The 27,147-nt window shown below is 43.2% G+C and overlaps 5 protein-coding genes across 5 annotated transcripts; 2 read left to right on the top strand and 3 right to left on the bottom strand. All coding sequences in view use genetic code 12, as the record gives it.

Moving 5' to 3' along the window:
• Nucleotides 1-721: 721 nt before the first annotated feature.
• LODBEIA_P00930 (uncharacterized protein) lies at nt 722-5,122 on the top strand (the record flags this gene model as incomplete). Its single annotated transcript, XM_066976904.1, has 1 exon — nt 722-5,122. One exon carries the CDS (start codon nt 722-724, stop codon nt 5,120-5,122), a length of 4,401 nt encoding a protein of 1,466 aa, XP_066827031.1.
• A 38-nt stretch (nt 5,123-5,160) lies between these two features.
• Nucleotides 5,161-7,620, bottom strand: LODBEIA_P00920 (uncharacterized protein; the record flags this gene model as incomplete). The annotated part of the gene is made up of 1 exon (XM_066976893.1): nt 5,161-7,620. One exon carries the CDS (start codon nt 7,618-7,620, stop codon nt 5,161-5,163), a length of 2,460 nt encoding a protein of 819 aa, XP_066827030.1.
• Nucleotides 7,621-8,208: 588 nt separating this feature from the next.
• Nucleotides 8,209-11,076, top strand: LODBEIA_P00910 (uncharacterized protein; the record flags this gene model as incomplete). Its single annotated transcript, XM_066976882.1, has 1 exon — nt 8,209-11,076. The coding sequence occupies one exon, from the start codon at nt 8,209-8,211 to the stop codon at nt 11,074-11,076; it is 2,868 nt and encodes a 955-aa protein (XP_066827029.1).
• A 1,943-nt stretch (nt 11,077-13,019) lies between these two features.
• LODBEIA_P00900 (uncharacterized protein) lies at nt 13,020-15,551 on the bottom strand (the record flags this gene model as incomplete). The annotated part of the gene is made up of 1 exon (XM_066976871.1): nt 13,020-15,551. One exon carries the CDS (start codon nt 15,549-15,551, stop codon nt 13,020-13,022), a length of 2,532 nt encoding a protein of 843 aa, XP_066827028.1.
• Nucleotides 15,552-23,203: 7,652 nt separating this feature from the next.
• LODBEIA_P00890 (uncharacterized protein) lies at nt 23,204-25,915 on the bottom strand (the record flags this gene model as incomplete). The annotated part of the gene is made up of 1 exon (XM_066976859.1): nt 23,204-25,915. One exon carries the CDS (start codon nt 25,913-25,915, stop codon nt 23,204-23,206), a length of 2,712 nt encoding a protein of 903 aa, XP_066827027.1.
• Nucleotides 25,916-27,147: the final 1,232 nt, after the last annotated feature.

The following is a 27,147-nucleotide window of genomic DNA, read 5'->3' as shown; positions in this document are numbered from 1 at the left end:
GGTATAGGAGCACCAATAGCCGGTGGTTTCGATGGTGGATATGGTGGTGGTGGTGGAGATGGTGCTCGTTATGAAAAATTTTGAGATGAGCCTCTGTGAAGAGAAGAGCGAGAAGGAGAAGGAGATGCGTTTACACGAAAGCCCAACCCACACCTGAGTTGAACTTCTCACCATTCCCACTTCAAAAGGACCAACTGCAATCAGAAGGCCGTCGCCTTCCTTCAAGAGGACCCGGCTTGATGAAAAGCAAACTGGTCCAGTGCTGAAAGCAGCTGTTCTCTACAGCTAGCTAATTTTTTTTCTCTTTTTTTTTTGCAGCCAATCAACGTTGAAAATGACCCCATGAAGCAAGGTTAGAAGCGGTCTTTTTTTGCAATTGAAGAAGAGAAACGAATAAGGCTTTATTCAAGTACGATAGGAGATATTGACCCCTTTTGCAATCAGTAATGAACAGCTTCGATGGTGTTTGAATACTGCTAAGTATTCTCGTAAGTGCTTGGTGGTGGTAGTGGTGGAAGTGTGTGCACATGGTAGCGCTCTTCCCCTTTAGGAGATACAACCAAGTACATTTTGGCAACGCGTTCTAGCGATTTACCACCCAACCATCAAGACACGTTCCTTTTCCAGCAACATCCAGAGGTTCCGCCCGTTCTAGAGAACTCAACTCCAGGGAAAGGGCGCTTGTCAAAGGTTTCACCATTTTTGCTTTTTTTTTTTTTGAATGGGACCGGAACGAAATGATCCAAAGGTTCTCGAAAATACACGAGATCAACCAGAGTCAAAGACAGCTTTTCCCGCAATTAAACGACCGAAGAAGCAGTCTCATTTCTTTAGACCGGTGAATAACATTACAGGTGAGTTTCCCGTTCAGCCACAGCAGCAACAAGAGCATGAAACTTCCAAGGTGAAACCAATCAGTCAAAACACTCTACACTCGCGAATTCTGCCGGTTAGGGAAATCAATCTTCCAAGAGATGTCACCAATAGCCCCACATTTGGCCGAAATCGTGGAGCAGCATTGCACGTTGCAACTGACCGCTCAGACGATAGCTTTGACGGAATTCTATGGAAAGAAAGCCCCGAGTTTAAAACCGGTAACAGTACCAACAATGTTGCAAACCATGGACACAAGTCGTCCAAGAGCCGAGCGACAAAGCTATCTTCTCCTTTGAAAGGACCAGAGGCAAAGTTGGAAACGAAAACCGCGCCACTTACACCAGAGATCTTATCCAAATACGGATCAAACTTCTACAACAAATCGCTACGCTCGCCGCGTCTACTACCAAAAACTTACTCCGATTTGAGTCACGTGGAGAGCTCATCAAAGAACCTGATCCAGTACCCAAATCTAAAAAGAGCCCACTCAGGCAATTTGTCTTCTTTGGCAGCTAATGACTTGCTAGAACAGTCATCATTGAGTGGGTGGATGAACAAGTTGGATACGGGACAAGCACAGCCTGAAGTTGCTACTAGTATAAATGGGCTAAAGCTGTCCCCGCTGGTGTCTCACTTGCATTGTGAAACCTTGAGTGACCCATTTTCGGACGACGAAGAGGTATTGGAGCTTTTGACTAATCAGCATCAGAACCACCGTCAGAGTCAAAGCTTTCACCATCATCGAAAGGAAGCTGATCTTGTGAATCTTGAGGCTAGAGGTGCTCTCGATTGTAGCTCACCTACAACAAGGGCCGTAACTGATAAACATGATGCATCGGATGATCCCTTTTCCGACGAAGAAGATGAAGAAGATCCCACGAGCAGCGGTAACCTTTTACAAATTCCATTGACATATTCGAAATTCACAAAGTCGTTTAAGCAAGGTATATTAAACCTTGAAGAAGAAAACTCCGAAACTGGGAAAACATTCCACGAGGAAGAGGAAGCTATTACGGACATTGCCTATGGGAGACCAAACCTACGAAGACTCAAAATCACCCAAATAGTTTTGCAGCAATATGGCCAGGAGAAAAGACAGCAGTATATCTTTCAAGTAGAAAGTGCCAATGTCAAGAACTCAACGATTATTGTACGAGGAGAATATTGCGAGCTAGAGTTCCAAGTAGGCGACATTATCCATGTCATCATCACCGACGAGCTGCATCCGAATTTGGTAGACGACAACCACAACCTCCTCGTATGGAACCCAGATGTGCTTTTGTCGGCCACCACCATTGCTCAACAGATTAACTGTCCGCGTAAATCTGTCATACTTTCGAGGTTAAAGTTCCCCGGCACCAGCACATTGCCAATCATCGTGGGGGAAATTATCCATTTCATTTTCCAAGAATGCATGATGACCGAAACTTGGAATTTCGAATTCATGAACGAGATTTTTGAAAGTCTCATCGGGCAATATTTGATGAGCATTTTATGTTTGGATATAACTGTTGAAGACGTAAGGAGTGAGGTCAGCAAGCACTATGAGTACTTGCAAACATGGTTTGATAAATATTACAAGAAAGCGATTGGCCCGCTGAGCAAAATCGACAATTCCTCCGAAAGGGAGCTTATAGGATTTGCAGTAGACGAGATTTTGGACATTGAAGAAGAGATCAAGTCCCCGGTATTTGGCGTGAAAGGGAAAATAGATGCAACAATTGTTGCCAAGCTTCTAAATCTGAAAGTGAAGGGCAAGTTTTTGCTACCCTTGGAAATTAAAACCGGACGAGAATATACCAGCCACGGTGCTCAGGCAACCTTGTATGCGTTGCTTTTCAAGGACAGGTATGACTTGGACATCAGGTCCTCGATTCTTGTTTACACCAAGGAGCAGCTCACCAAGCGGTGCAACATCAACGTGCAAGACCTCCGGGCTTTGCTCAACTTGAGAAACAAAGTTTCCCAGCACTTTAAGCTGAATCAAACGTACCCGCCTTTATTAAAGCGTAGTGACTGCGAAAGATGCGATGTGCAAGATGCGTGCATGGTGATCCACCACTCGCTAGAGGATGGAATCGGCGCAGATGGGGCTGCCGGGATTGGTGAAGACGTCTATGCAGCGCTCACTGCCGGCGTTTCGAAAGATCTGTACAAGCAGTATTTGAAAAGCTGGGATAAACTCATAGGAAGAGAAGAAGAGTTTCTGATGAAAGCTATTAAGCTTTTGTGGACTCTGCCGTCCCAAACGAGACAATCTTTGGGTGGCTGTTTCGATAATCTTAAAATTGTCGAGTCAACAGACGAGGACAATCTGGGATTCATCAACCCTACCGTTCGCGGCGACAAGTCACAAGCAAGACGATTCACCTACACTTTTGCAAAATGCGCTGATGATGATGACGACACTGTTGGCAATTTTACATCGCCGTCAAAGTTTAATGTCAACGATCGAGTCATAATCAGTGATGTCGCGGGGCACTTTGCCATCGCCAGCGGAACCGTCAAGCTGATCACTCCTACTCGTATCACAGTCAGTACAAGAAGACGAGTGGTAACTCATGATGCAAAGTTGGCCGATTTCAATGAAAAAAACAATCAAGTGATGAAAAGCTTAGTGCGAGGAAGCATCACCACCACCAACCGCAATTCGAAAGAGAAACGGTTCATTCTTGACAAAGACGAGATGTTTTACGGCCTAGGTTTAGCGCGATATAACGTGTTGAGTCTCTTCTTGAGTGATTCTGCGCCTGGATTGAGGGAGTTTGTGGTGGATCTCAAGGCTCCAACTTTTCAAGAGCACTCGAAGGGCGATATACATATTGAAGCCTCCACGGGATTCAATTCCACCCAGCTTACTGCTTACAAAAAGGTTTTCGCTGCAAACGACTATTCACTTATCCTCGGAATGCCCGGCACGGGCAAAAGTACGCTTATTGTGGAGATAATCAAGCGCATTGTCCTGGAAAAGAAAACAGTGTTGCTAACCTCGTATACAAATTCTGCTGTTGACAATATTCTTTTAAAGCTCTTGGAAAACAAAAACGACTCGCACAAGGTGGTGAACTTTATAAGAATTGGCCACCCGCTGCGAGTTCACAAGTCACTTCACGCTTACATACCCGACTACGGTGACTCCATAGAGTCCCTTTCCCAATTATCCGATGTTTACAACCTTCCAAATGTCGTTGCGGCGACTTGTTTGAGCATCCGAGACCCTTGCTTCAGCATTCGAACAGAATTTGACTATTGTATCATTGACGAGGCTTCCCAGATTACTTTACCGATAAGTCTTGGTCCCATCCAGCTTGCGAAAAAATTTGTTTTGGTGGGGGATCATTACCAGTTGCCTCCCTTGGTGTTGCATCCAGACCCCGAAGTTAAGCGGGGACTTGGCCAGTCTTTGTTCAAGGTACTAGCGAACGCGCATTCGGACGCTGTGAGCGAGTTGACGCACCAGTACAGAATGTGTGAAGAGATCATGCAATTGTCAAACATTTTGGTCTATGACAACAAGCTCAAGTGCGGGAACAAAGAGACTGCAAACCAGAGCTTGAAGATACCAAGGCCGGAGTCCATCTCGATGTATGCAAAGCCCGATTTGCCATTGGAGCACCAGTGGATGAATTGGGTTTTGGACGAAGAAATGAAAGTCCTATTTCTTGACCATGACAGTCTCGATGATGCATCTGAAACTGTTTGTGGTGAAGCAATTCTGAATCACACGGAAGCACAGCTCGTCAAACAAATTGTCGGAGCTCTCATCACGTGCGGTGTTGAAGAAAAGCAGATTGGCGTCATGTCATTCTACCGTGCTCAGCTCAATCTTTTGAAAAGAGACCTTTCAACTAAGTTGGACTTGGAGATTTTAACGGCGGATCAGTATCAAGGAAGAGACAAGCAGTGCGTGGTGATTTCTTTGGTGCGGTCAAATGATGAAAAGAAAGCTGGGGATTTATTGAAAGAATGGCGAAGGTTAAATGTGGCCGTTACCAGAGCCAAATCGAAATTGATCATTTTGGGATCCAGATCGACTTTGTCCACAACAAACACGACTAAGACTTTTATTGACTTTGTGGATCTGAAGAATCGTTATTTTTTGCTCCCAAAGGGTGCCGACAGCATGTACGATCTTCCACAATCAGCACGGAGCTCTCCCTTCAAGGGCCCCAACCAGAAACGTTTGCAGCATTTGACAAACACAACCCCCATTCTTAAAAATATAATAGATGATATACAGGGCTAGCTAATTACAAGTCTATTGTAAACACAAGACGGGACTTTTTATATTGCAAAGAAATGGAACTCGAAATTTCCTCTTCTAAAGTTGAACTGGTTCCCATTCCATCCCCAATTTTGTTCGCCGTTTTCGTTTCCTCTTGCACCTCCTGCTCCTGCCGCTTCTCTATTTTGATTTGCAGCAAGTGGACGTCCATTGCGAATTTGCCGCACCTGTCTCAAAACATTCTGGAAGAAAAAAATTGAAAAAAAGACAAAAGTCAAAGCAATCACCAAGTAGTCGCCAAGGTCATAGCTCTCAACGTAATCGTGCTCGTGCGTTCCTCCAAGATGGTGCGCATCAGCCCTTGAATTGTGCTCTCGCAGTTCGAAATCCTTTTCCTTGTTTGGTGACTTTTTCCCAATCTTTTTAAACGCATTTAACCAACTGTCCAGCGAGTTTTCCATTTGGTTGTTCTTGAAAGCTTTTCTGTTGAAAAGATACTTGAACCGCAATCTCAACATCGCCCAGCTAATGTGCGCCTTGTTTAAAGAACCCTTGTTTAATGTCACCAGTCTGTCAAAGTCAAACTTTTCTCTGTACTGAAGACTCTGATCATAGTACCGCTTGGCAAGGTAGTAGTCGGTAGTGTTATTGACTGGGCCCAACCCGTTTTCGTACATCTCTGCCAACTTGTAAGCCCCATACGAGGAGTGCCGGTCAGCTGCAAGGCGGAAATAGCTAAAAGCACGTTCTGGGTCTGTTTCTATTTGAGCTTTGGGGTCTTCTCCAGCAAGCAAGCTTCCAAGTAAAATGGTGGCATCAACATTTGCTTGTCTCGAAGCGCCGTCCAAGTACTTCATAGCATTCTTTACTCGACTGACTGCAAACACCTTGGTTGCCTCCGACAAAGGTTGAAGTTGGTAAAGCAAGTACGCGGCTGAAACCTGTGCCGGTTCAAATCCTTGCTCTGCGGCAATCAGATACCCGACTAGCGAGTTTTTATAGTTGCCGCATTTCAACTCTTCAAACGCATATTTCAAATGAGGGGTGAAGAACCGACTTAGCCTCTTGACAAATTCCCTGTAGTACATGACGGTTTTCGAGCACGTGATTTGCTCTGCTGGGTCAGCACTCGCGGCCAAGCCCGACTCCAAAAAGCGGCCCATGTAGAACAACGCTTCCGTGTCTCCCAAATACGCCGCGTCCTTCATGTGCTTGTAGACCTCGCTCCGGTGCGCGTTGGCGCTGAGATCGTCGCCATAGATTTTCATCATTAACTTGGCCAAGTTCTTATTGGCTTCAGGCGATTTTTTGGCAACCGCTGACGCATAGAGTTCAACTGCTCGCGAGTAATTTGCCTTTTTAAGTAGGCCCTCCTCTTCAATCACGGCCAAGTCATTCAACACTTCTGGCGTTGCCTGCACTTTTAAAGACATGTTATAGTAGTGCTCAGCTTTGGCAACGTTTCTCGGTACAGAGACACCCTTGAAATACATCCTGGCCAAGTGTGTTTGGCACGAGCTTAAATACATGCGATCAATCAGCCCCACGTTTTTGTAGTCGTTTGCACCGTAGATTTCCTCCCCCAATTCGACACACTGTTGGAATTTTAAAAACGCTTTTGTCAAGTTTCTAGAGACAAAATAGTCTCCCATCATATGCCCCACACCGTCGTAGTACAAGGATACATACTCGTGGTCATTCGCGTTCAACTTTGTCTCCTCGAACGACTGCTTCAAGTCTGCATACACCCGCGATCGCATCTTGATGGACGAGCTGGTTTCGCTTAGTTTTTCTCCAAAGATTCCGCCGTTGAAATCGGAGATTCGGATATTGTAACTAACTTCGTTCGGATGGTTCCAGTTCAGTATCCAGTGCAACCCGATACTGGCCAACTTGGAGTAGATGGGCAAGGCCATCTCACAGTCTTGTGGAACAACTATACCTTTGAGATTGCGGTAAGCCAACACGAGCAACGCATTGATGTCTCCGTTTTCCATCGCAAATTGGTAGTACAAGTTCCCGCGTTCTGGATCAGCTTCAAATTCTCCAAACATCCCTGTTGAGTAGATGAAACCTAGCATAAAGTACGCGTGGCCATTTGGCGCTATACTAAGCGCCTTTTCGTAGTACTGCTTTGCCTTCTTGTAGTCCGGCGGTAGGGAAAAATTGCCAAACATGAACAAATCCGCTAGCGTCACGGCAGCTTCCGAATGGTTCTGCAGCGCCGCTGTTTCCAAAAGTGGAATCACTTCTTGGACAAGCAATGGCGGCGGTGGCGTTTCCAACTCCAAGCTTGTTCTATAGTTGCCAGTCTTGGAGTCAAATTGCGGGATGTAGAGATTGTTCTCCACATTCTCGGCGGTTAGAATGTACTTCCGCTGGTAGGTACGCTCTATATCTTCCAAGTGCGCCATTGCGCTGCGATATTCGTCGTCTTCAGCTACATCCCTCTGCGACTGGGCAATTATGATGCCCGGTAGGAGTGATATTAGTAGTATAATGACACATCCAGTATTCATGCAGAATATTTCAATCGCTTATATTTGAAAAAAAAAATGAAAAAATGAAAAATGCAAAAAAAAGTGAGGTGTAAGTGGCAGTGGCAATGGCAGTGGCAATGGCAATGGCAATGGCGGGGGCAGTGGCAATGGCAAAAGCAGCGTTTTTCAACAAGTCAACTCTCGTCAAAACCCTTTGAGTTTCTAAAGTTCTTGAAGATGTCGAAATCTCTTGTTTCTTTCTGGTTTTTGTTTTGTTTTGTTAAATAGCAATAAGCTTGTCGGCTGATTGTACGGCAAAACTAGCAGACTTGGTCCGGGTTGAATGTAAGATCCAGTGGCAGTGGTGGTATTGGCGGTGGTTAGTTTACTTGTGTTTGAACGACGTGATGTGTTGTCAAATTAACCGCCACCACTAATATCGTTAACCGAGACAAGGTTGTTGAAATTTCCGTTACAGGACTTGCCGTTTCCACTGGCCGTTGCCTATCATTAACCACTACTCCTATAGCTGTTACTACCCATACTTTTAACTACTCTTACTCCTACCGCTACTTTTGATACTAGCAACAACACTGCTTGTCTCCATTGCTGGTTGAAACAAATACAATGCGTTCAATCCGACTTACAGATATGGGCTCGCGACTAGAGGAGTCGAACGAAGCCATGTTTCGATCAGCCCCAATGACGCTAGTGCAATTCTACGTGACGATTGAGTTGGCAAGAGACATGGTCGGGGCTCTTGGATCGCTCGGCTGCGTTCAGTTTCGAGATCTAAACTCCAGACTCACCCCTTTCCAGCGCACATTTGTGAATGAGTTGAGGTTGATCGACGCCATGGTTGCGCAGTTGGGTTTTCTTCATTCAATCATGTTGAGGCAGCACACCATCAAAGGCGATTATTATTCGCATCTAAAAGCCGATAAGAAGCCGATTTCTAGCACGTCGGAAATGGACCAGTTCAAGTCCCGGCTCGGGGAGTACTATTCCAGGATCAAGCATTTGGACGAGTCGTTTACAAAGTTGGCCAACCAGAAATTGAAGTTGATTGAAAATAGAAACGTTGTCAATGCCCTTAACAAGTTCCACAAGTCTCCCTTGGTGGACAATGATGCTGGCGACGAGTTTGAAGGCCGACATTTTGACAGCGCTGACAACGCCAGTGCCGAGGACGCCAGCGCGGCTTTGCTCAGTGCTCACCGAGCAAACAGCTTGGAGCTTGGATTTGAAGTAGAGGATTTGGACGACAATACGGGTTTCAACACCATTGCGGGCACAATCGCAACTGAAAAGACCCCCATCTTGAGAAATATCTTGTGGAGGACTCTTAGGGGAAACTTGTATTTCCATGATGTGGCCATGGAAGGCGAGTTTCCAGCAAGCGAGAACTCTACAGATTTGGTTTCCAAAAACGTATTCATCATCTTTATCCACGGTGACGCGTTGAGGTCAAGGGTTAGGAAAATCATTGTCTCCTTGGACGGTGTCATTTTCGACAATGCTACGGGGGGCGCCATGGCTAGAAAAGCCACCATGGAAGAGATTAATGCCAAAATTACAGAGTTGAACAGCGTGGTTTTGAACACGAGGGATCAGTTGGTGACGGAGTTGAAAGTGTTTCAAGAGTTGTGTCCCGACTATTCGTACATTGTGCAAAGAGAAAAGTTGATATACGAGACCTTGAACAAGTTTGATGAAGATAGCACCCGAAGGTGCCTAGTGGGAGAAGGGTGGATCCCAAGTGCCGAGTTTGATAGCGTCAAGAAATGCTTGAAAAAATTAATCAGAGCCAAGACCAGGCGCAACAATAGTGATTCTGTAGAGTCGTTGAGAATGTCAGGGACGTTGGAAACAGAGTCGTCGATGTTTGTTATCGGGGACGATGACCATGATGTATCGGCCGTGCGGCAAAATGAACACGAACAAGAAGAAGAGGAGGAAGGGGACGAAGACAGCAATGAAGAGACTGGCTCATTGATTGCAGTTGTCAAGGAACTAGCAACAAATAGAACACCGCCCACTTTTCACAAGACCAATAAATTTACAGCTGCGTACCAGCTGATTATCGACGCTTATGGTATAGCTACTTATCAGGAAGTGAATCCGGGGCTTGCCACAATCATAACTTTTCCATTTATGTTTTCCATCATGTTTGGAGACTTGGGTCACGGGTTGATTGTTTTGCTAATGGCCTTGTACTTGATCTACAATGAAGTCCTGTTTGGTGCCATGCGCAATAAGGATGAGATATTTGCCATGGCGTTCAATGGAAGATACATCATATTGTTGATGGGGCTCTTTTCAATGTACATTGGGTTCATTTACAACGATGTCTTTTCCAAATCCATGACCTTGTTTCTGTCGGGCTGGAGGTGGGAAGTACCTGAAAACTATGACCCGACAAAGGGCGGTCCCATAACTGCGAAGAAGATCCCCGGTAAAACATATCCGTTTGGCTTGGACTGGGCGTGGCATGGCACGGAAAACAATCTTTTGTTTACAAATTCGTACAAGATGAAACTATCGGTGTTGATGGGATACGTCCACATGAACTATTCGCTAATGTTTAGCTTGGTCAACTACATTTTTTTCAACAGGAAAGTTGACATCATTGGGAACTTTATCCCGGGTTTCCTTTTCATGCAGAGTATATTTGGCTACTTGGCACTCACGATTGTTTACAAATGGTCTGTCGATTGGCTCGGTAAAAACAAGCAGCCACCGGGTCTTTTGAATATGTTGATCAACATGTTCTTGTCACCGGGAACCATAGAGGAACAATTGTACCCGGGCCAAAAGTATGTGCAGATTTCCCTTGTCTTGATAGCTGCAGTCTGTGTTCCATGGCTACTCATATACAAACCGTTTGTGCTTAAACGTCAAAACGATAGAGCGGTGCAGCTTGGATACTCGGATATCAATTCCCAAAGACAGCATTCAATCATTCTACACGAAGAGGAAGAAGAAGCTATGAACATCGAAGACGTCTTGAACGATGATCCATTGTATCCTAGTAATGAGGACGACAGCGAGGACTTTCGGTTCCCCAACGACATGGAGCCAATGGTCCACTCTGCAGCCGCAGCACACGGAGACGACCAAGGAGGGTTCAACTTTGGAGATATTGTTATTCACCAAGTCATCCACACCATCGAGTTTTGCTTAAACTGCGTCAGTCACACCGCTTCGTACTTGAGATTGTGGGCTCTTTCATTGGCGCATGCGCAGTTGTCAACAGTGCTATGGTCTATGACGATACAAAATGCGTTTGGCAAGACCGGAACGGTGGGGGTCATTGCCACGTTTATGTTGTTTGCAATGTGGTTTCTGTTGACTGTTTGTATCTTGGTTTTCATGGAAGGCACTTCGGCCATGTTACATTCGCTAAGGCTCCACTGGGTGGAAGCAATGTCGAAATTTTTCGAGGGAGAGGGTTACGCTTACGAACCTTTTACTTTCAAACATATAGAGGTATAGTCAAATTAGAATAAAAAAAAAAAAAGATTTGAAATTGCGAGGTACTTGAGGAGGCGAAAGACTGGGTAATGCAAAATGACTCTCCGGTGGGTGCTTAAAAATCCACATATATTTCAAAAAGCAAGAAACTTAAGCAAAGGACCCAATGTCAAGGGATGGAGAGGGAGCGGCACAACTCCAGCGAAACCAACAACAGCACTTGCTAAGTAGAGCAGTTCCATGTTGTTGGGACTTGACTGGTAGCGGTTTTTCGCAACCTGTGCCAAATGGGGAAAGAAGAAGCAAAAGTTAACACAAAACCCCAGCCGCCTAGGGGCTTTAGAAAGTGCGCATCTCTTAAGGGGCTGTGTCTTAATTTTCGCAATCGACTTTTTTTTTTTCTAGGTTGTATGGTCTGCACTGTGGAAAAGTGATGGCAAACCGTGAATATATTCGGACATTTCCCTCTTGCTACTACCTCACAATCCCACTATCGAACCTAAGCTAGGGTTTTGTTTTATCTTTTTCCATTCTTTTGACCCATCCATTTGGAACTAACGAGGGAACTAACGAATCCTCTATGATTTATACAAAATTCGGTGTCCAAGTGTAGATTTGGAAAAGAAATATCATGTTGAAAAGCGTTTCATCCTCTTGAAAGCGGGCGTTCAGCTACAACCACTTTGTTCAAAGTTGTGACATTTAATGTGATGTCCTGAATGCTCACTTGATGTTGCCGCCAGGAACATAATTATCAAAATCATTTCTCCTGATTTACGATATGTCATGAAGTGTTGTTTGCAATTTCTTGTGTGATACGCAGAAAAAGGGGGGCGTTGGAAATTAATCTAGGCAGCTCGGTTGGCTCTGAATATCGCAAAACTCAACAAGTAACCAAGCAACGCAAAGGTCATTACTTTCAACACGTGAACTTTGCTTTTTCGAATTAAAAAACGTAAATGCTTTGCTGTCAATCTTACTCGTGGTAATTGGTTCTATAGCCTCAGAAAAGCTTATAATTTGGGTCAAGCATGTGCGCTCACTTGTTAATCCCAAGACTCAAAGAAGTTGACGAACCCCAAATTCAATCTAGGCCCAAATGCTGCTTTGATGCTGTCCCACCCGTTGCTTATTGGAGTTCAGTCTTTTTCAAAATGTAAGGGAGCATGAATATTACTAATTTGGTGGATTTGGAATCAAAAATTTTGGAGCCAAAATTTCCGGTTTTTCACGGGCGTGAACTTCTTCCCAGCCAAAACTCTTTCAACTGATACGATTTGGTGAAAAGGTGGAAAAAAAAAAATGAAAGACCTTCTTCGTCGACGCAGAGTTAACAGGCCAGAAAACAAAGAATCGCTCTGCAATGCAAGAAGAAAGTGTTCATACGCAGAACCCAGCCAGGCGTTTTTTTTGTTTTCTTTTGAGTTGTGCATTCGTGAAGAGTTGAGAGGTATCTTTAGCACCGTATACATGGAAGCGCTCCCCTTTTTCTGAAAAAAATGCCCTTAATATAATTTGCGAATATGTCAAATGTGCAAGTATCAGAAAATTGTCACAAATCCGAAGACGCAGCTGTCTTGCAGACTTATCGTAGTTTCTTTTTTTCTTTATTCTTCAATACGTGTAGCGTATTGGGCTCCAATGCAGCTGGTTTTTAAAAAAAAATGGATCCCCCCGCCTGAAAGTTGTCTCTGTGGGTATGTGTGCAATGGAAAGATAGTTATCTTCTTTCCAACAAGAAGTATAGAAGTGTTTTTTTTTTTTTTTTTTTGGGGGGGGGGGGTTAGGTTTTCCCGGTTTTAATGCAAAAAGCGTAGTTGAAACTTTTTCAATTCTATAAATCTAAAAACATTTAAGTAGTACATATTTTTGACAATCATGAATATTACTCAAAACAGATTCTTTTGCTTGTTTTTTTATCTTTTACTAATAACAATTGTTTTTTATTTTTAAAAAATGGGCCATCATCTATTGTCGTCTAAATTTATTGTTTTATGAGCAGTCAACATTCTTTGCACTTCGTCAAGAGTCCAGGGCCGCAGCCTATTCCTCATTTTATCATGGAGTTTTTCCTTCACAATCTCCACTGAGACTTGACGGCGTCTCGCTTCTTCTTCAATGAATCTGATGATTTTCAACCTGGTATGCCTGAACTGTCGTTCGGAGGACCCGTGTACTTTTAACCACTCGGTGACCGATATATCGTGGGTCCGAAGTTCTTCGTCCAACCGTTTGTAATCGTCCCACATTTCGTACAATGTTGTTGCCTGTCGCGATAACCTTTTCTCCAAAGTGAGCTCCCTTGCTGTTTTCCGCTGCTCTGGGTTCAGTTGAGCATGAGCATCCGTTGAAAGTGGTGGTTGAGCCGGTATAAGCGACGACGGCGGTGAGTGGTGGGGAGGTGGATGAAACGGGGCCACCATTGCTGGCGACGAGATCGTATGTGGGCCATAGTATGCAGTAGAAGGCAAGGGAGCAAAGCTTTGTGGCCGCTGTTGGTGCTGGTGCTGGTGCTGGTGCTGGAGAGGCGCAAAGGGGAAACTAGGGCCCTCGCTTGGTCTAGGTCCAAAAAGGTGTCCTTGTTGAGGATAAGTTTCTGGTTGACTTGACATTTGACTAAAAAAAGACGACGGTGACTCCTTTTGTGTGTGCAACAGATGCGAAAGCAGGAGTTTTCTGTGCGGGGGTTGCAGGATGCCTGGGCGAGGAGGAGTTGGATGCTGTGAATGCAAACTAGTTTGAGAATGTGTTTGTTGCAGCAGCAGCAGCGGTTGTGGTGGTTGTGGTGGTTGTGGTGGAACTTGTTGCGGAGGAGGCTGTGACTCGGTGCGCCTAAGCGGCTGTTGTGATTGATGCTCGCGTTGGCCCATTTCTTCATCCTCTTCTTCATGATGTTGCAGCAGTTGCTCTTTTTGATGCTGATGCTGATGCTGCTGCTGATGATGATGATGTTGATGATGCTGTTGTTGCTGTTGTTGTTGTTGTTGTTGCTGTTGTTGTTGTTGTTGTTGTTGTTGCTGCTGTTTGTTAAAACTGTTTAGCAACTCACGAGTGTTTTCAATGCCAAGAGATATATTTTTCAGCTGCTCTTGGTTGATCAATGCCTGCGTTTCTCGAATATTTTGCTCAGCCAATTGTAACGAGTTCTTGTTTTGAGTCAACAATAATATGAACAATCCATCAACTGAGCTCTGGATCTTTTGCAAGTATTCACTCTGTTTTTGGAAAACTTCAAATTGGTTTTGGATAAACTTCGATAGGCTGGCCTGAGTTTGACTCTGCTCTTGATGCGTCTTTTGCAACTGCGCTTCCAAAAAGTTTATCTTTGTGTTTTGGAGCTCAATAAGCTTGCGAAACTCCATTTTGGAATCCACGTCAAACGACGAGGGCCAGTTGTCATCGTAATCACTTTCCGTTTCGTCATCAGTGGGGTTGAAGCAAGAGTTTCTCATCAATTGTTCCATCAACCCTTCCTTTTCAACTTTTTGCATAAAAGCTTCAAATTCGGGTGAGTTGAAAATTTCACTCTTGGATAATGGGTTATTCGGGTATCTTTTTTTCAAAACAAGCATATCCTGACAAAGTAGTCTCCGCAACATCTCTAGAACATTGCGGGTTCTCGACATTTTGTCATCTTGACTGCTGCTTGATTCCTCACTAATCTCCAGAATGAATGGGAATATTTTCTGCACCAACTCCGGCGGCGGCTCGATTGAATTGCGGTCGATGTTGTAATCTTGAAAGCTTTCAAACCCGGCTAATTGAAGGATAATGCTATTTGGTAGCTCGTTGATCGACTTCAGGGGCATTGTGAGCACCTTGCCCTTTACATCAAAAGTATGAGCAGACAAGAGCTTGGTCAAGTTGATTTCCTTATAGTTCAAGCCGCTCATGGTCAACGCGCTAATGCAAGATTTATGCTGCTGGCTATACGATATGGGCAAAAGTCTATTGTTTCCTTTTAGTAACTTTACATTTTCCAACGATAGCACATTTCTCGAGTCGCTAAAGGGGAACTCAAACGAGCCGTACTCGTCCGGAAGATGGAATCTGCTGAACAAGTAGGCGGCAACTGCCAACTGGGGGCAAAGCTCGATATATTTGTTTCTAAAGCATCCGCTGTATCGCGGACTGGATGCCGCAGGTAGTACTTTGTTTCCTCCTGCAGCTAAAGGTTCGCTAGTTTGAGTAGTAGTAGTGCTAGCGCTGGCAACATTGTGGTCACTGTGTGGTAGCTGTGGGGCAACTTCAAAGATGAGACTATCAACGTAGTTTATCTTGGTCGATATCAAGTTCTGAATGTCCAATTCTCGTCGTTGCAAGTTTTTGAGCAAGAGCGAGTGAGACAAGTTCAAGTCAACAATGGTCCGTAGTAGCTTGTGTTCGCTTAAATATGAACTGTTCTTGTAGGCCCATAGCAGTTTCAATACCCGGTAATAATCATCAATAGTGTACTCGTTTGATTCCAAGTTTGAATCCTCCGAATCTGAGACCATTATTGTTGGCAAAACCTTTTAGGGACAAAAATGTCTCAAGCTGCAACCCCCAAGCACCGCGAATCAACCGCAGGGAAGGAGAGTTTTTCTTCAAATAAAAAAAAATAAAATAAACTGAAAAGAAAGAAAAAAGTAATGCTATTGAGGTTTATCTAATGAACCTGGGGGGGCTCTTCTCCTTGGGGGTGGTGAAAATAGATGTCAACCAGTGACGGATTTTGAAAATTTGTGACAATTCCTTGAGAAAGGAAAAATAAAAAAATAAAAAAAACACGACAGGTTTGTAGTCAAGCGGAGAAATCTAAGCGATATAGCCTGTTTTGATCTGGAATGCTGCAAATTAAGCGAGTGAAGGCTGGTCCGAAGCTGTCAGGGGAAAGTGAAAAAGCAAATCTGATGAAGCACGAAGGATGTGGATATGGCAGTGATAAGGATTCAACCCTGATATGAACTTGCAAAGCGGGATCGAACAAAAAGAATCAAAATGAAAAAAGCAAGGTTGCACTATTGAATCCAAATGTCAGTGTCTGGAAATTCATACGATGTTGTCTTTTATTTTCTCCGTGGTAGGTGGGTGAGTGTGTGGTCGGTGTTTATCGAGTGATGAGATGATAATGGAGCACCCGGGCTGTAGCTTGCTAATTGCTCTATGAGGCTTTGGATGAAGGATCGTGACTGGGGAATGTAGCTGTAGATCTGGTAAAAGGAAAATAACCTGGGCTCCTTTCTTCTTCCCTTGCGTTCTCCCTTCTCCTTTCAGTTCAGGCCCCGATGGCCAGAAGGTGGACATGCGAATCAGTATATATATACATGAAAGCTCTCGATACTCTTGGGCTGTAATAAGATGACGTCGAGAGATCTAACGCAGAGAAGATAGAGGGTAAAAGCAGGGTGATTTTCCAGATATGCATCCAAGACTGTAATTGGAAAAAAAAAATAAAATATATATATAAAAAAAAAGAATTAGCTGCGAAATGAACTAACCAAAAGCAGGCTGTATAGAGGGGTAAATGAAATATACATGAAACTAAGCCGCTTCATAACCCAACTGCGCTGTAACTTGTATCAGTACAGCTAACAGCTCTCCAGTATCTCAATAGGCAATGTCCCACTACTTAAAAGCAGAGAACAGAGATGTCGCATCTCAAATATTTGAGACATGCACCTCAGCGAAGGAAAAGAAGGAAATCAAATTAAATAGAAAGAAGTTAAAAAAGAAAAGACAAAGAGGTAGAGTTTGCAAATTTTCCTTCTATTTTGCAAGAGGGTTATTCCTAGGTACTTTGGTAGAACGTGTGAATAAATAGATGGGGGGGGGGGGGGTGTATGTGGTTCACGTGCCTGTCGCACATGTCCAAAGCACGTGACGTCGCTTTTCACACTTCAATATTGACTGCATTGCTCTCTCGCACAGTTCCCCAGTCAATAGCATCCTCCACCATCATATCTCACATTTAGTTCTTTTTCTGATTACATCAATGCTTTTTTTTTGCAGCAACAGTAGTTACTCCCCAGTCCGAGTATCATCCAATTCAAGGCTTCTTTCTCTGTCTCCCTCCCGCCACCCTTTGAGAGTGTGAATTTTGGCATTCTTGATGGTTTGCCGCAAAATTTCTAATCTCATCTTCCATGGCTAAAATTTTACTAATGTTCATTTTACCTAAATATTTTTAACAAATTCATTTTACCTAAAAAATTTTTAAGCAAACTTACAGTTCGGAGAAGTTTTCCCATCAACTATGCTAACTAACCCCGGTGGTGAAATCAGTCTTGATGTGGGTTGTTTTTTTATTGCTTCGTTCATGGAGAAATTAGTCGAGCTGGTCCTTACGCGAACTTGAGCTTGACAACTCTGTGTTTCATGGCGTTTCAAATCGCTTCTTTTCATGGCGTTTCATTTTCTCTCATTTCATTTTCTTATCTTGCAGTTCATTTCCTTCCTTCCGGTTGTAGAGTTTTTTTTCTTTATGCTCTTTGTTCGTTGCGTAGCTTGTAAAAAAACGCAATTGTTTCACCAAAGCCCACCTTTGATTCCCCTTGAGTTTCCCTTCCTTGTTATAGATATCTATTTCAACCTCCCTTCTTTTCCTCCCTTCACCTTCTCCTTTTCTCCACGTAGAGACAAATTTTCTGTCCTTATCTCCTCCCTCCAGTATTCCCCCTTTAATCAACCCGCCTAATCGTGAGGCCTACTAATTTCACAGTCCATGATAATTCACCTGTTCAATTTAAATCAAGTTTCATCTAAAAAAACACGGTACAATAAATTGCTCCTTGGTTAGCAACTGAAACTGAAACTGTAACTGTTACTGTTAATGTAACATACTTCATGAACATTTCATTACCAGTGAGATGGTAGTTTCTACTTTTTTTTTAGTATCAATTAAAGAATAAATTTATAGTTGCAAAAAAAAAAAAGAGTTTTTGGAGCCTCACCATCTTCCGCACAATCTTCGCCCCTCCCGCCCCCTTCCTCCGTTCCACCTCACAATAGATTGTTTCATGTTATAGTTAACTAAATTTTCAATTACGAATTAGAGACAAAAAAAAAAAAGAGAATGTGGAACCCCCAAAAATTTGAGCGGAGTATTAAACGGTAAAGGCGGCGGGCAGGCGGCGTTAACTGGAACTTAGTGGTTTTCTGTGCAAAAGCTTGAGACTCGATCATTTACCAATGTGTTAATTCTAGTCTATTGTGAAATAAAAGCTGATAGGTTGAGCAATTGAAACTGTTTTTGACCCGAGGAATGACTCCCTGCCCCTACCCGCCAGTGGCGCGTAGAAGACAAGGCAAAACGCATGCAAGTGCATGACTGATCACAACGAAGTCATGAAGATCAACAAGAGAACGTTTTCTAGAGATGGGTTTTAGGCCTCAAAGCGTTTGAAGGAAAATTCGTCTTTAAGCTTAGCCGAAAGAAAAGAAAAAAAAAAAAAATCGAAAAATAAAGAAAAAGAGGAACAAGAACAAAGCAAGGAAGAGGAGGAAAAGGTGGTAAAGGTTGAAGAAGTTGAGTTTTTTTTTTTTTCGATTTTACCTACTCGGCTTAACACAGCACATGTCCTCTATTAGAAAAACTATTCGAACTTGAACGGCACACCCCCTTCCCCCCCCAAACTTTGTAGTTTATGGTCTAGAATACGCAAGTATTCACTGTGTAGCCGCTAATGCCCCAAAACGACCTGTGAATCCGACAACCCGGATGTATGTTGAATTCCTAAAACATTATAGGATCAGATCGAGAAGCAGATCGGCTCCAGATGGATCTTCCTCTGAAATTAGGCTTTACAGAAAATTTATCCACCTTAGTTTGCTCAAGAGAATAAACAACGTACATGCAAAGTAGATAGTCACGAGCTCATTTTTTCAAATTGGAAAAAAAAAGGAAAAAAAAAAAGATACCAGGAATTCACCACTACGCAGCCTGGAATTGAGATAGTTAGTAGTCCCGAAGTGTGCGTGTGTGATGATGACACCCGACCCGAGTAGCACTGCTCATGGAAGATTGAAAAATTTGCCGATCCTAGGATTAAATTTTTTGCGCTTTAAAGGAAAGAAACATTCGAGCCATTCGGTGGATAAATTTTTATAAATCCGTGCTCTAAGAAAGAGAAGAAGAAGAAGAAGAGGCCAAACTTCAAGCAAAATAGACTAAATTGAATAAAGTATCACTTATCCTGTACTTATCCTGTAGTATTTCGTCAGTGAACAAATTCACTTCGTCTTGATTGGAAATGGCCGCCAAACCAACCAATAACTAGTCCCCGAGCGCTTTCTTCTACTTCAAAGTATTATCGTTTGTGTTACATGTGTGTGTTACATGTGTGTGTGGCGAAGTACTTCAACCTCTTTTTTTTTATTCTTTTTATTTTTTTGAATCAGAAGCTCTTGGAGTTGGAGATTCGTGGCGCAAGGGTGCAAAATCGTACACCCATAAGTGAACTTGCATATGTGGAAAAAACATTCGCTGGCCAACTTTTCTCCCTCAATTAGCCGAGTCGAATAACTACATCATGAGCAATTTCTTGCCCGCTTTTGTGCAGTCATGCTACTTGAGCGACAGTTGAATGTCGCTGTCAGAACAGAAGTAGAAGTGAACGGCTTACTGTGGATACGACGAATAATTTGAGATTTTTTTTTTTGCTTCGCTCAGTCTCTGGTGGGATGATGGTTAGGCGGTAATTCCCCTTCCCACCCCCCGATTATTAAAAAAAATTTAAAAGAAGGTTAAAGTGATTTTGCAAATTTGTAACTACGAGCTTCCGATTTTACTTCAAACAAATCTCTGCTTTTTCGATAGAATTGGATTTTGGCTACATGGAGATCCGAACATGATGCATCAGTTCCTAGTTATTCTACCTTGCAGCTCATTTTGGTCAAATTTTTTTTTTTTTTTTTTTTTTTTTTGGTGGGGGGTTGATTGAAAGACAGCAAGGATGAAAGTGACATAATTTGGTCGAGAGAAAAAAAAATAACCGAAACTTTCCTGTGTTTGTGTAATAACTGTGCCGAAACGAGGCAAGGAAGTTTTTTTTTTTCGAAATTTGGGACCAACACCCCCCTTTGGAAATTACACCCTCGGCTTGAGCGGGCATGAGTATTTCATCATCACTTCTTGGGAAACTTGATAGTACATGTAGGAAAACGTATACTCTGGTATAATAATCCATGAAGCAACGTTGCTAGAGGGAGCGCACCCAAGACTGCTATCATGTCAATGTGCAACTTCACGAACTAAACTTCCTTGGTCAGTTTTCGCCTGGAATCGCCTCGTCTGGAGATTTACTGTACAGATGAAGAAGCGTTGGACAAGGCACACACAACCTGAAATAGTAGCGTCCGTGGTTTTATCCCCGATCCCTGCGTAAACCAAAACATTCACTTATCCTGCTGCAGTAGTCGCTGTTCGAAACTACCTAGCTCTCGGGAACTCACAAAAACATATGAGGGTGGTTCCTTGGCGACAGTTATTCCGGGCACCGCCGTCTTTAACTAACAACAACAAAAACAAAAAATTGTTCTGATCTGATCTTGTTGCTTTTATCGCGAATTGAAGGCAGCTTAATGTGTTTACGGAAACATTTCCAGCTGTCATGAGCAGTCGCCTTTTGAAAACATTTGGAGCTCAATTTTGGATATATGCGACTACAGACAAGTATCAACGACACATGAATCTACAAAAAGCTCCCAAAGGCTGTCAAGAAACAGGACCGGGAGGTTTCTTGACAATCCATTTACGAATGCATAGAACAAATCTTTCACCTTTTGTGAAGACAATAAAAAAGAGCACTTCGTTTATACTTTCCTCATCAGTTATTGTTGGCACTGCTCGGTTAAACCGACATTTCTTGTGCTATTGTAGACGTCTCCTAACCAAGAAAAATGCAGCAGCTTGGACGATGAATTGCATCTTGGAGATACAAGGTTCCTGACCACGTAACTTCTTGCAACCATTTGCAAAATGTTGGGCAGTTCAATTCAATCTTGGATGTTGATGATGAGGTTCCAAAAACACGAACAAAGAAATGCACAAGAAAAGATGAACAAAAAAATGTGTGGTCTGAGTAGCAGCGACAGCACGACACGGTACCAGATCTTCTACCTTTGTGGAGCATTGATCGAATCCAGCAAAACAAGATTTTCTACGTTGAGACATGTTGTTATTGCAGAAGAGAGCTAAAAATAGATTAAATTGAAACGAGTACAGAGGTTTATTCATCAAGCTCAGATGATGTGATTACATAAGTTAATGGGTGGTGACGCAGTGAGGTACTCATTTTTTCTTTAGAATATGTACTAGACTTACCTGACAAGTATTTCTTTCAGGGCCATGGTATGTACTATCGATGTCGAGATAGCCAAAAATAGGAATCATCGTTGCTTTTCCCAAGGTTCTATTTTTCCCATCAGCGATTGGACATACAAGTCAAACCTCCCCCCCCTCCTCTAACCACGATGAACTATGTCTGAGCATTTCTTTGATTTGACGACCTTGATGTAACGATCAGCCCTTTGCGACATTTTCCATCCATAAAAGACAAAATGACTAACCACCTCCAGAGTTCATAATATTTAGATGCATTTTTAATAAGACAAAGGGCTCATGCCTTCCACCCACCTATTGTTTTGCAGTCAAACAGGGTTGCACACCTCGATAACCTGATTCAGTTGACGTGACACAAATTTAGGCTTGGCTTAAGCGGTAATGCAGCATTGTACATATATTTTAAAACTTTTCGAAGCCTCAAGCCTCAAGGTGGTTGTTCGAAGTGAGGATACCGTGGTGAGGCTCGAGTAGCGTATATTTCTTAGTGGGCTCTCTACTGTTGAGATCTATCTCGATTATGCTGACTCGCTAGAACTACCTTTCTCTTTTGCCGCTTCCTTTCATCGGGCTATGGGCTAAAAACGACCTTCCCTACCCAGAAATAAGAAACAAACCGGCTGCATTTACGAGTTCTACTCAACAAGCACACTTCCGCTGGCTGTAATTTTCATCGAAATCTCGCAGCACGGAGTGTCAAAACAATGTCCAAACACTCAACTCCTTAGTATATACTTTTCCTATTCACCAATAGGCCTGTTTTATTTTCTTCTACTTCTTTTAAAAAAATCAGTTTTCTTCATATTACGTCAAACCAAGGCGTTCTAGTGCAGTGCCGTCTTCAACCTGCAGTCATTTCTCCGGCCCCCATATATGTAAAAAAGGATGCAATCGTCATCGGGTGAGCTCTTTTCTTGCGGTTCATTCGTCCAGCTTGCCACGTCTGCTGGAAAAAAGAAAAGCGAAAGGACCCTTTGCACTGAACTGCTGCGCCTGGAGCAAAACAACAGTTGACGAAACGTAGAATAGACCACGGTCTGATTGTTGCCGGAAGAAAACAAAAAAAAAAAGCAGATTGGAGACTCAGGTTATTTGGTTTGATTTGAGTCGAAGTGTAAAAAGAGACAAACCAGAAAAAAAAAAATCAGCTGTTTCTTAGCATGGGTTGTTGTTTGTATGCTTGTCGCCAGATGAAAACAGGAAAACTACTACTGTCTCTGTCAAGCCCTAGTAGTCTGCACCGAGGCATGAAAATATTGAGAGAGAGAGGGGGCCCTGCCGCCCACTTTGCTTTGCCCAATTGCTTACCCCAATGACAAGAGCCCTTTTCTTTTTATGCTTGTTTTTTTTCTACGACGAAGTAGCAGGGTTAGAAAGCTGCTCTCGCCAAATAACTACTTTTCATGGCCGAATAGAGTGTTCCAAATGTGTTCCCAAGGCACAAGCCACTGTCTCCCACGTTGACCGTGACACGGGCAAGTCAAAGTTCAAATGTTCTGAAATAGTAGAAGCAGCGATCTATTCCTTTCAGAGTGATGAAATAAAAAAAAAAAAAAAGATTAAGCGGGATTTACCGCATATACGATTTCATATCTCAACTTTAAGAAATCAAAAAAAAAAAAATTGCAAGAGTACTGAAGTTGTCAACTAACCAAACGTCAAACAGTCTGGCATCACCCCTCGTCCCCCGTTTCGTAACTGGAAACCACAGATCTGAGAAAGAAAACAACAAAAGAAAAACTCTCGCAATATATATATTCATTGATAATGTTAGTACAGGACAGAAATCTCTCTCTCTTATTTTCTTCTTTCGACATAAATTGTAATTTAGCGGTCGGTTTCATAATCGTCGTCATCGTTATCATAGTCATCGTCGTCAGTCTCAATACCATTAATGATCTTGCCCTTTTGCACCAAAATCTGCGTCAATTTCTCATTCAATTCTGCACTAATCAATCTTGTATCTTCTCTCAACCATCTCCGGAGAGCAACAACTATATCTGCCATTTGCAGATTCTCTGAAGAGGGTCCGCCATGGACCACTACTTCGCCAACCATTGTCAACAAACTGGTAAATGTCAACAAATCAAAGTCTACTTTGAAATCGCCAAAGTATCTCATGATGCGGGATTCAGTGTCATAGTCATCCAATTTATGGTAATAAGTAACCAACGACGATAGTATGATCAAGACTTGGCTCTTGGAAACCAATCTCAAAGATTTGATGAGTGAACTCTTTGGCTTGTTTGCAGGTATGTCAACGGTCTCATCTTCATAAACATCACAGCTTTCTTCCAATTCGTCAAGCTCTTCCTCTTCCTCTTCCTCTTCTTCTTGTTCTCGTCCTTCATTGATGGCATCCACTTGAGCGAGTTTGGAGTCGATATTCAACTTTAAATTTTCCAATAAATATGGAGCTCGGCTGGAATTCAATACTGTTTTAAAGTACTGGCAGTATATGTATGCGGTAGAGTCCTCCGGGGTCACTTGCTCAACAACCGTCAAGTCCTTTAAAATCTGAGAATGGTTCTTTGTGATCTGCTCCAAGTATGTGAGACTCAACTCTTGTAAAATTTCCAAAAGGCGCAATTGCAAGAATAACGAATAGTAGTCCTTAACCAGGCTTTGGTCAAGATGATTGAAAATAGTTCTTTGTGGATCTTGCAATCCTTCAATCTCGTCACCGTTAAACACATTTGTCATGTGCATGATCAAGGTTTTGCTAGCAAAAAGCTCAGCTCCATCAATCCGGGTGATCAAGTGGTTCAACTTTTTCAACGACGCATTGGTGCCGTCATATGCAAGTTTGGTAATCGCTTGACTCTTTTTTTGCAAGTAATGGCTGAGGACGGGCTTCAATTGCGGGAATTTGTTTTCCAAAATGGATCCCATAACCAAAAACAAGAGGGTATTTTCAAAATTGGTTTCATAGTTGATCAAAGATCCAAAATCAGCTGCCAATTGAGTCCACGATTTGCCTCCTCTCAAGTTGGCAACTATGGCCTCGCGGCGAGAATCTGTCAATTTCAAGGGCAGACCTAAGTAGCAAGCAGCCATAGCCCAGTCCAACGCCGACCCAGAAGTTTTCGAAAGGCTGTTTTTTGGGTTATTCTTGGGTGATTTGGTAAAGTGGTCTTTAAGTAAAGGCAACAAAATCGAACCCAAGCTTGCAATGACTAGAATCAACTTTGTCAAAGTCCAAAGCTGCACCACCATAGGGGTCGGGTGGAGGAATGCGTGCGGGAATAACGACGAGGCAAATGGTAGAGCATTTAAGCTCCGGAAATCGTTCTCGCCAGAACCACCAAACAAGGACGTTCCCATAACCGCGGCCATGCCGCCCAACAAGAATCGATTTGGTTGGCTTCTGCTTCCTTCCTGTTGCTGTTGTTGCTGCTGTTGTTGCTGTTGCTGCTGATGTTGCTGCTGATGTTGCTGTTGTTGCTGAAGAGTGTAATCGTTCTCAGCAACAAATTGTTGCTCGCTGTAGCTGCCGCGGCTTCTAACTGCTTGTTGTGCAGAGCTCTCCACTGGCGAGTGCAACATCTGCTGCGATGGTGGAAAGGAAACTTGAATTTGAGCACCAGTTCTCGCATTGGCTTCTTGAATAACGCGTTGCAAATACAAGTTTTGCTCCTTCAAGATTGCATTCTTCTGCTCCAAATGCTTGATATATTCAGTAGCTTTTGTTAAAACGCTAGCTTTGTTCAATTTGGACGCAGGGGTGATGCCTTCAAGATCAGCTAGCGAAACGTCTTCGCAACCAGCGGCGATTCTCAATGACGGTACGGCGTCTCTCAAGATGAGAATCTTGGAGTTGATGTTGGTTCTATATTTCTTCTCAATCATATTATGCGAGCTCTTGTCCTTGCCTGTTTTGGGCTTTGCCACTTTAGCGGAGACGATTGTAGCCGACTTTCTTGCAGTTGGCCTATCGGACAAATTGTTTTCATTGATTGAGTCGGGAGTAGTGATTTCGGAAGGCTCAGTTGAAATGTGTGAAGCTGGCGTGACATTTTCTTCCTTAAACGTTACTACTGAAGAAGAAACAGACCGCGGTTTGTTGTTGTTACTATTAGGTGCATGTAGTTGTTGTTGTTGTTGTTGTTGTTGTTGTTGTTGTTGTTGTTGGTGTTGTTCGTTCCATACATTGTTTCTAGCTCCAACATGTTTGATGTATTCATGTTGTTCTGCAACATTGCTGCCCAAATACTCGGGAAACACAATTTCTTCTCCGTTGATTGAGGATGGCGATAAAAAGGGTTCATTGTACGCGATGGAGAAATTGCTCTCAGCTGGTATTGACGACACTTTTGAATTGTCCAACACACCGGATATCGATCTTAAAAACTCGTCTGTTTCGTCAAAGTTGAAGTTCGACATTTGTGGATCAAGACCTTGTGCGTAAGCGGCGTCGTTGAAAGCAAAGCCGGAGCCTCCGTCGTTGATAAGATTGACGTTCGACACTGAGTCATACGCTCTTCCGTCGTCTGTTCTGGAAGAGTCGGCAATAGTGCCACGGCCAGTCGAGGCTTCCATTCTGAATAGTTATAATGACGAGTTTGAAGTTGCTCACGAGAATCGTAAGGGGGTGCGCGGGGGGGTAGAAAAGCTGTGGTGGTAAGTGAATAAGTAGCAGAAGCTCTACTAGTAGGTAAACCTGGTCGTACTCGTTGTAGTGGCAATAACAAAAGTAGTAGTATGAATCAAGTTACTCGCCCTGCTGGTAATGCTTTTATCCAATTAAGGGGTTCATCTGATATTTATATAAATGACGAGGAGCAGTGTAGCTGTAGTAGAAACCGAAATTTTTCTTATTTAATCTCCGTAGTAAAATTTTCGCTAATCGAAAACCGTGTGTGTGTGTGTGTGTGTCTCTTTCTGCTTCAACTAATAAGCAATTAGGTAGAAAAAGGTTAGCGCCTGCGTGAAACTGTGACTCCTTAATCTTAGTCTCCTACTCTCTTTCGCTGCTTCACATGTGCTGTGCCCTTCACAGAGTTAGTTTGGGCAAAGTTGATCAAGCTGTTTCTTTTCAAAAAACCCATTGGTAAAAATCAGCTCATTTCTGTCCAATTTTGTGTAACTTTTGTTTTTCTCTCTATCATCATCATCTACTTCGCTGTGCGCCTTTTGCTAATGCCCTAAAGTCCCAATATCCGATGCCACTGCCACTTTCCGTCTTCCCCAGAGGTTGCAATTTGATTACGATCCGTTCCATTCGAATCTACACCAGAGACGTGTTGGACTCTATCCGGTTATTTGTCTATAAGTGTCAGGACCGCCTATTCTCGTTCGTCATCTCTCATCTCGGCACTTTTTTTTAAGCAGTCCAATGGGGGTTGGAGACAGCACCTGAGTTTTCCTGTTGGCCTTTATACCCGTGCCTATCATGCCCACACCTTTGCCACGAAAGATAGCAGATGCAGTGGTGGCGGCCGTGGCGGTAACACTAGTCAGTTGAACCCGACGTGAACATGATGTTTTACACTTCATCGTTCCGAGACAATGTTCGCGCCAAGGTGTCAAAAGCCAGTCAACTACATTTGCAAGCACGTCTTTTATGAATTTACTGATAACAGTCTTTTGTCATCCTAAACGTGTATTGAAATGATCTGATATTACGCATGGTTCAATTCAGTCTGCACATCGTGGAAAAAACAACTCCGAGCTTTAATACATGCCTTCTACTCTCATCGCTTTTCCCTCGAGTGAGTTTGAGCCCTTGTCAATTGCAACGACAACCACGACCCTGGTTTTCCTGGAGAACC

The sequence above is a fragment of the Lodderomyces beijingensis genome (genome assembly GCF_963989305.1).
Source record: "Lodderomyces beijingensis strain CBS 14171 genome assembly, chromosome: 1".
NCBI lineage: Eukaryota > Fungi > Ascomycota > Pichiomycetes > Serinales > Debaryomycetaceae > Lodderomyces > Lodderomyces beijingensis.
Note: the sequence above shows the minus strand (reverse complement) of the source record. Positions and strands in the feature narration are given on the sequence as shown.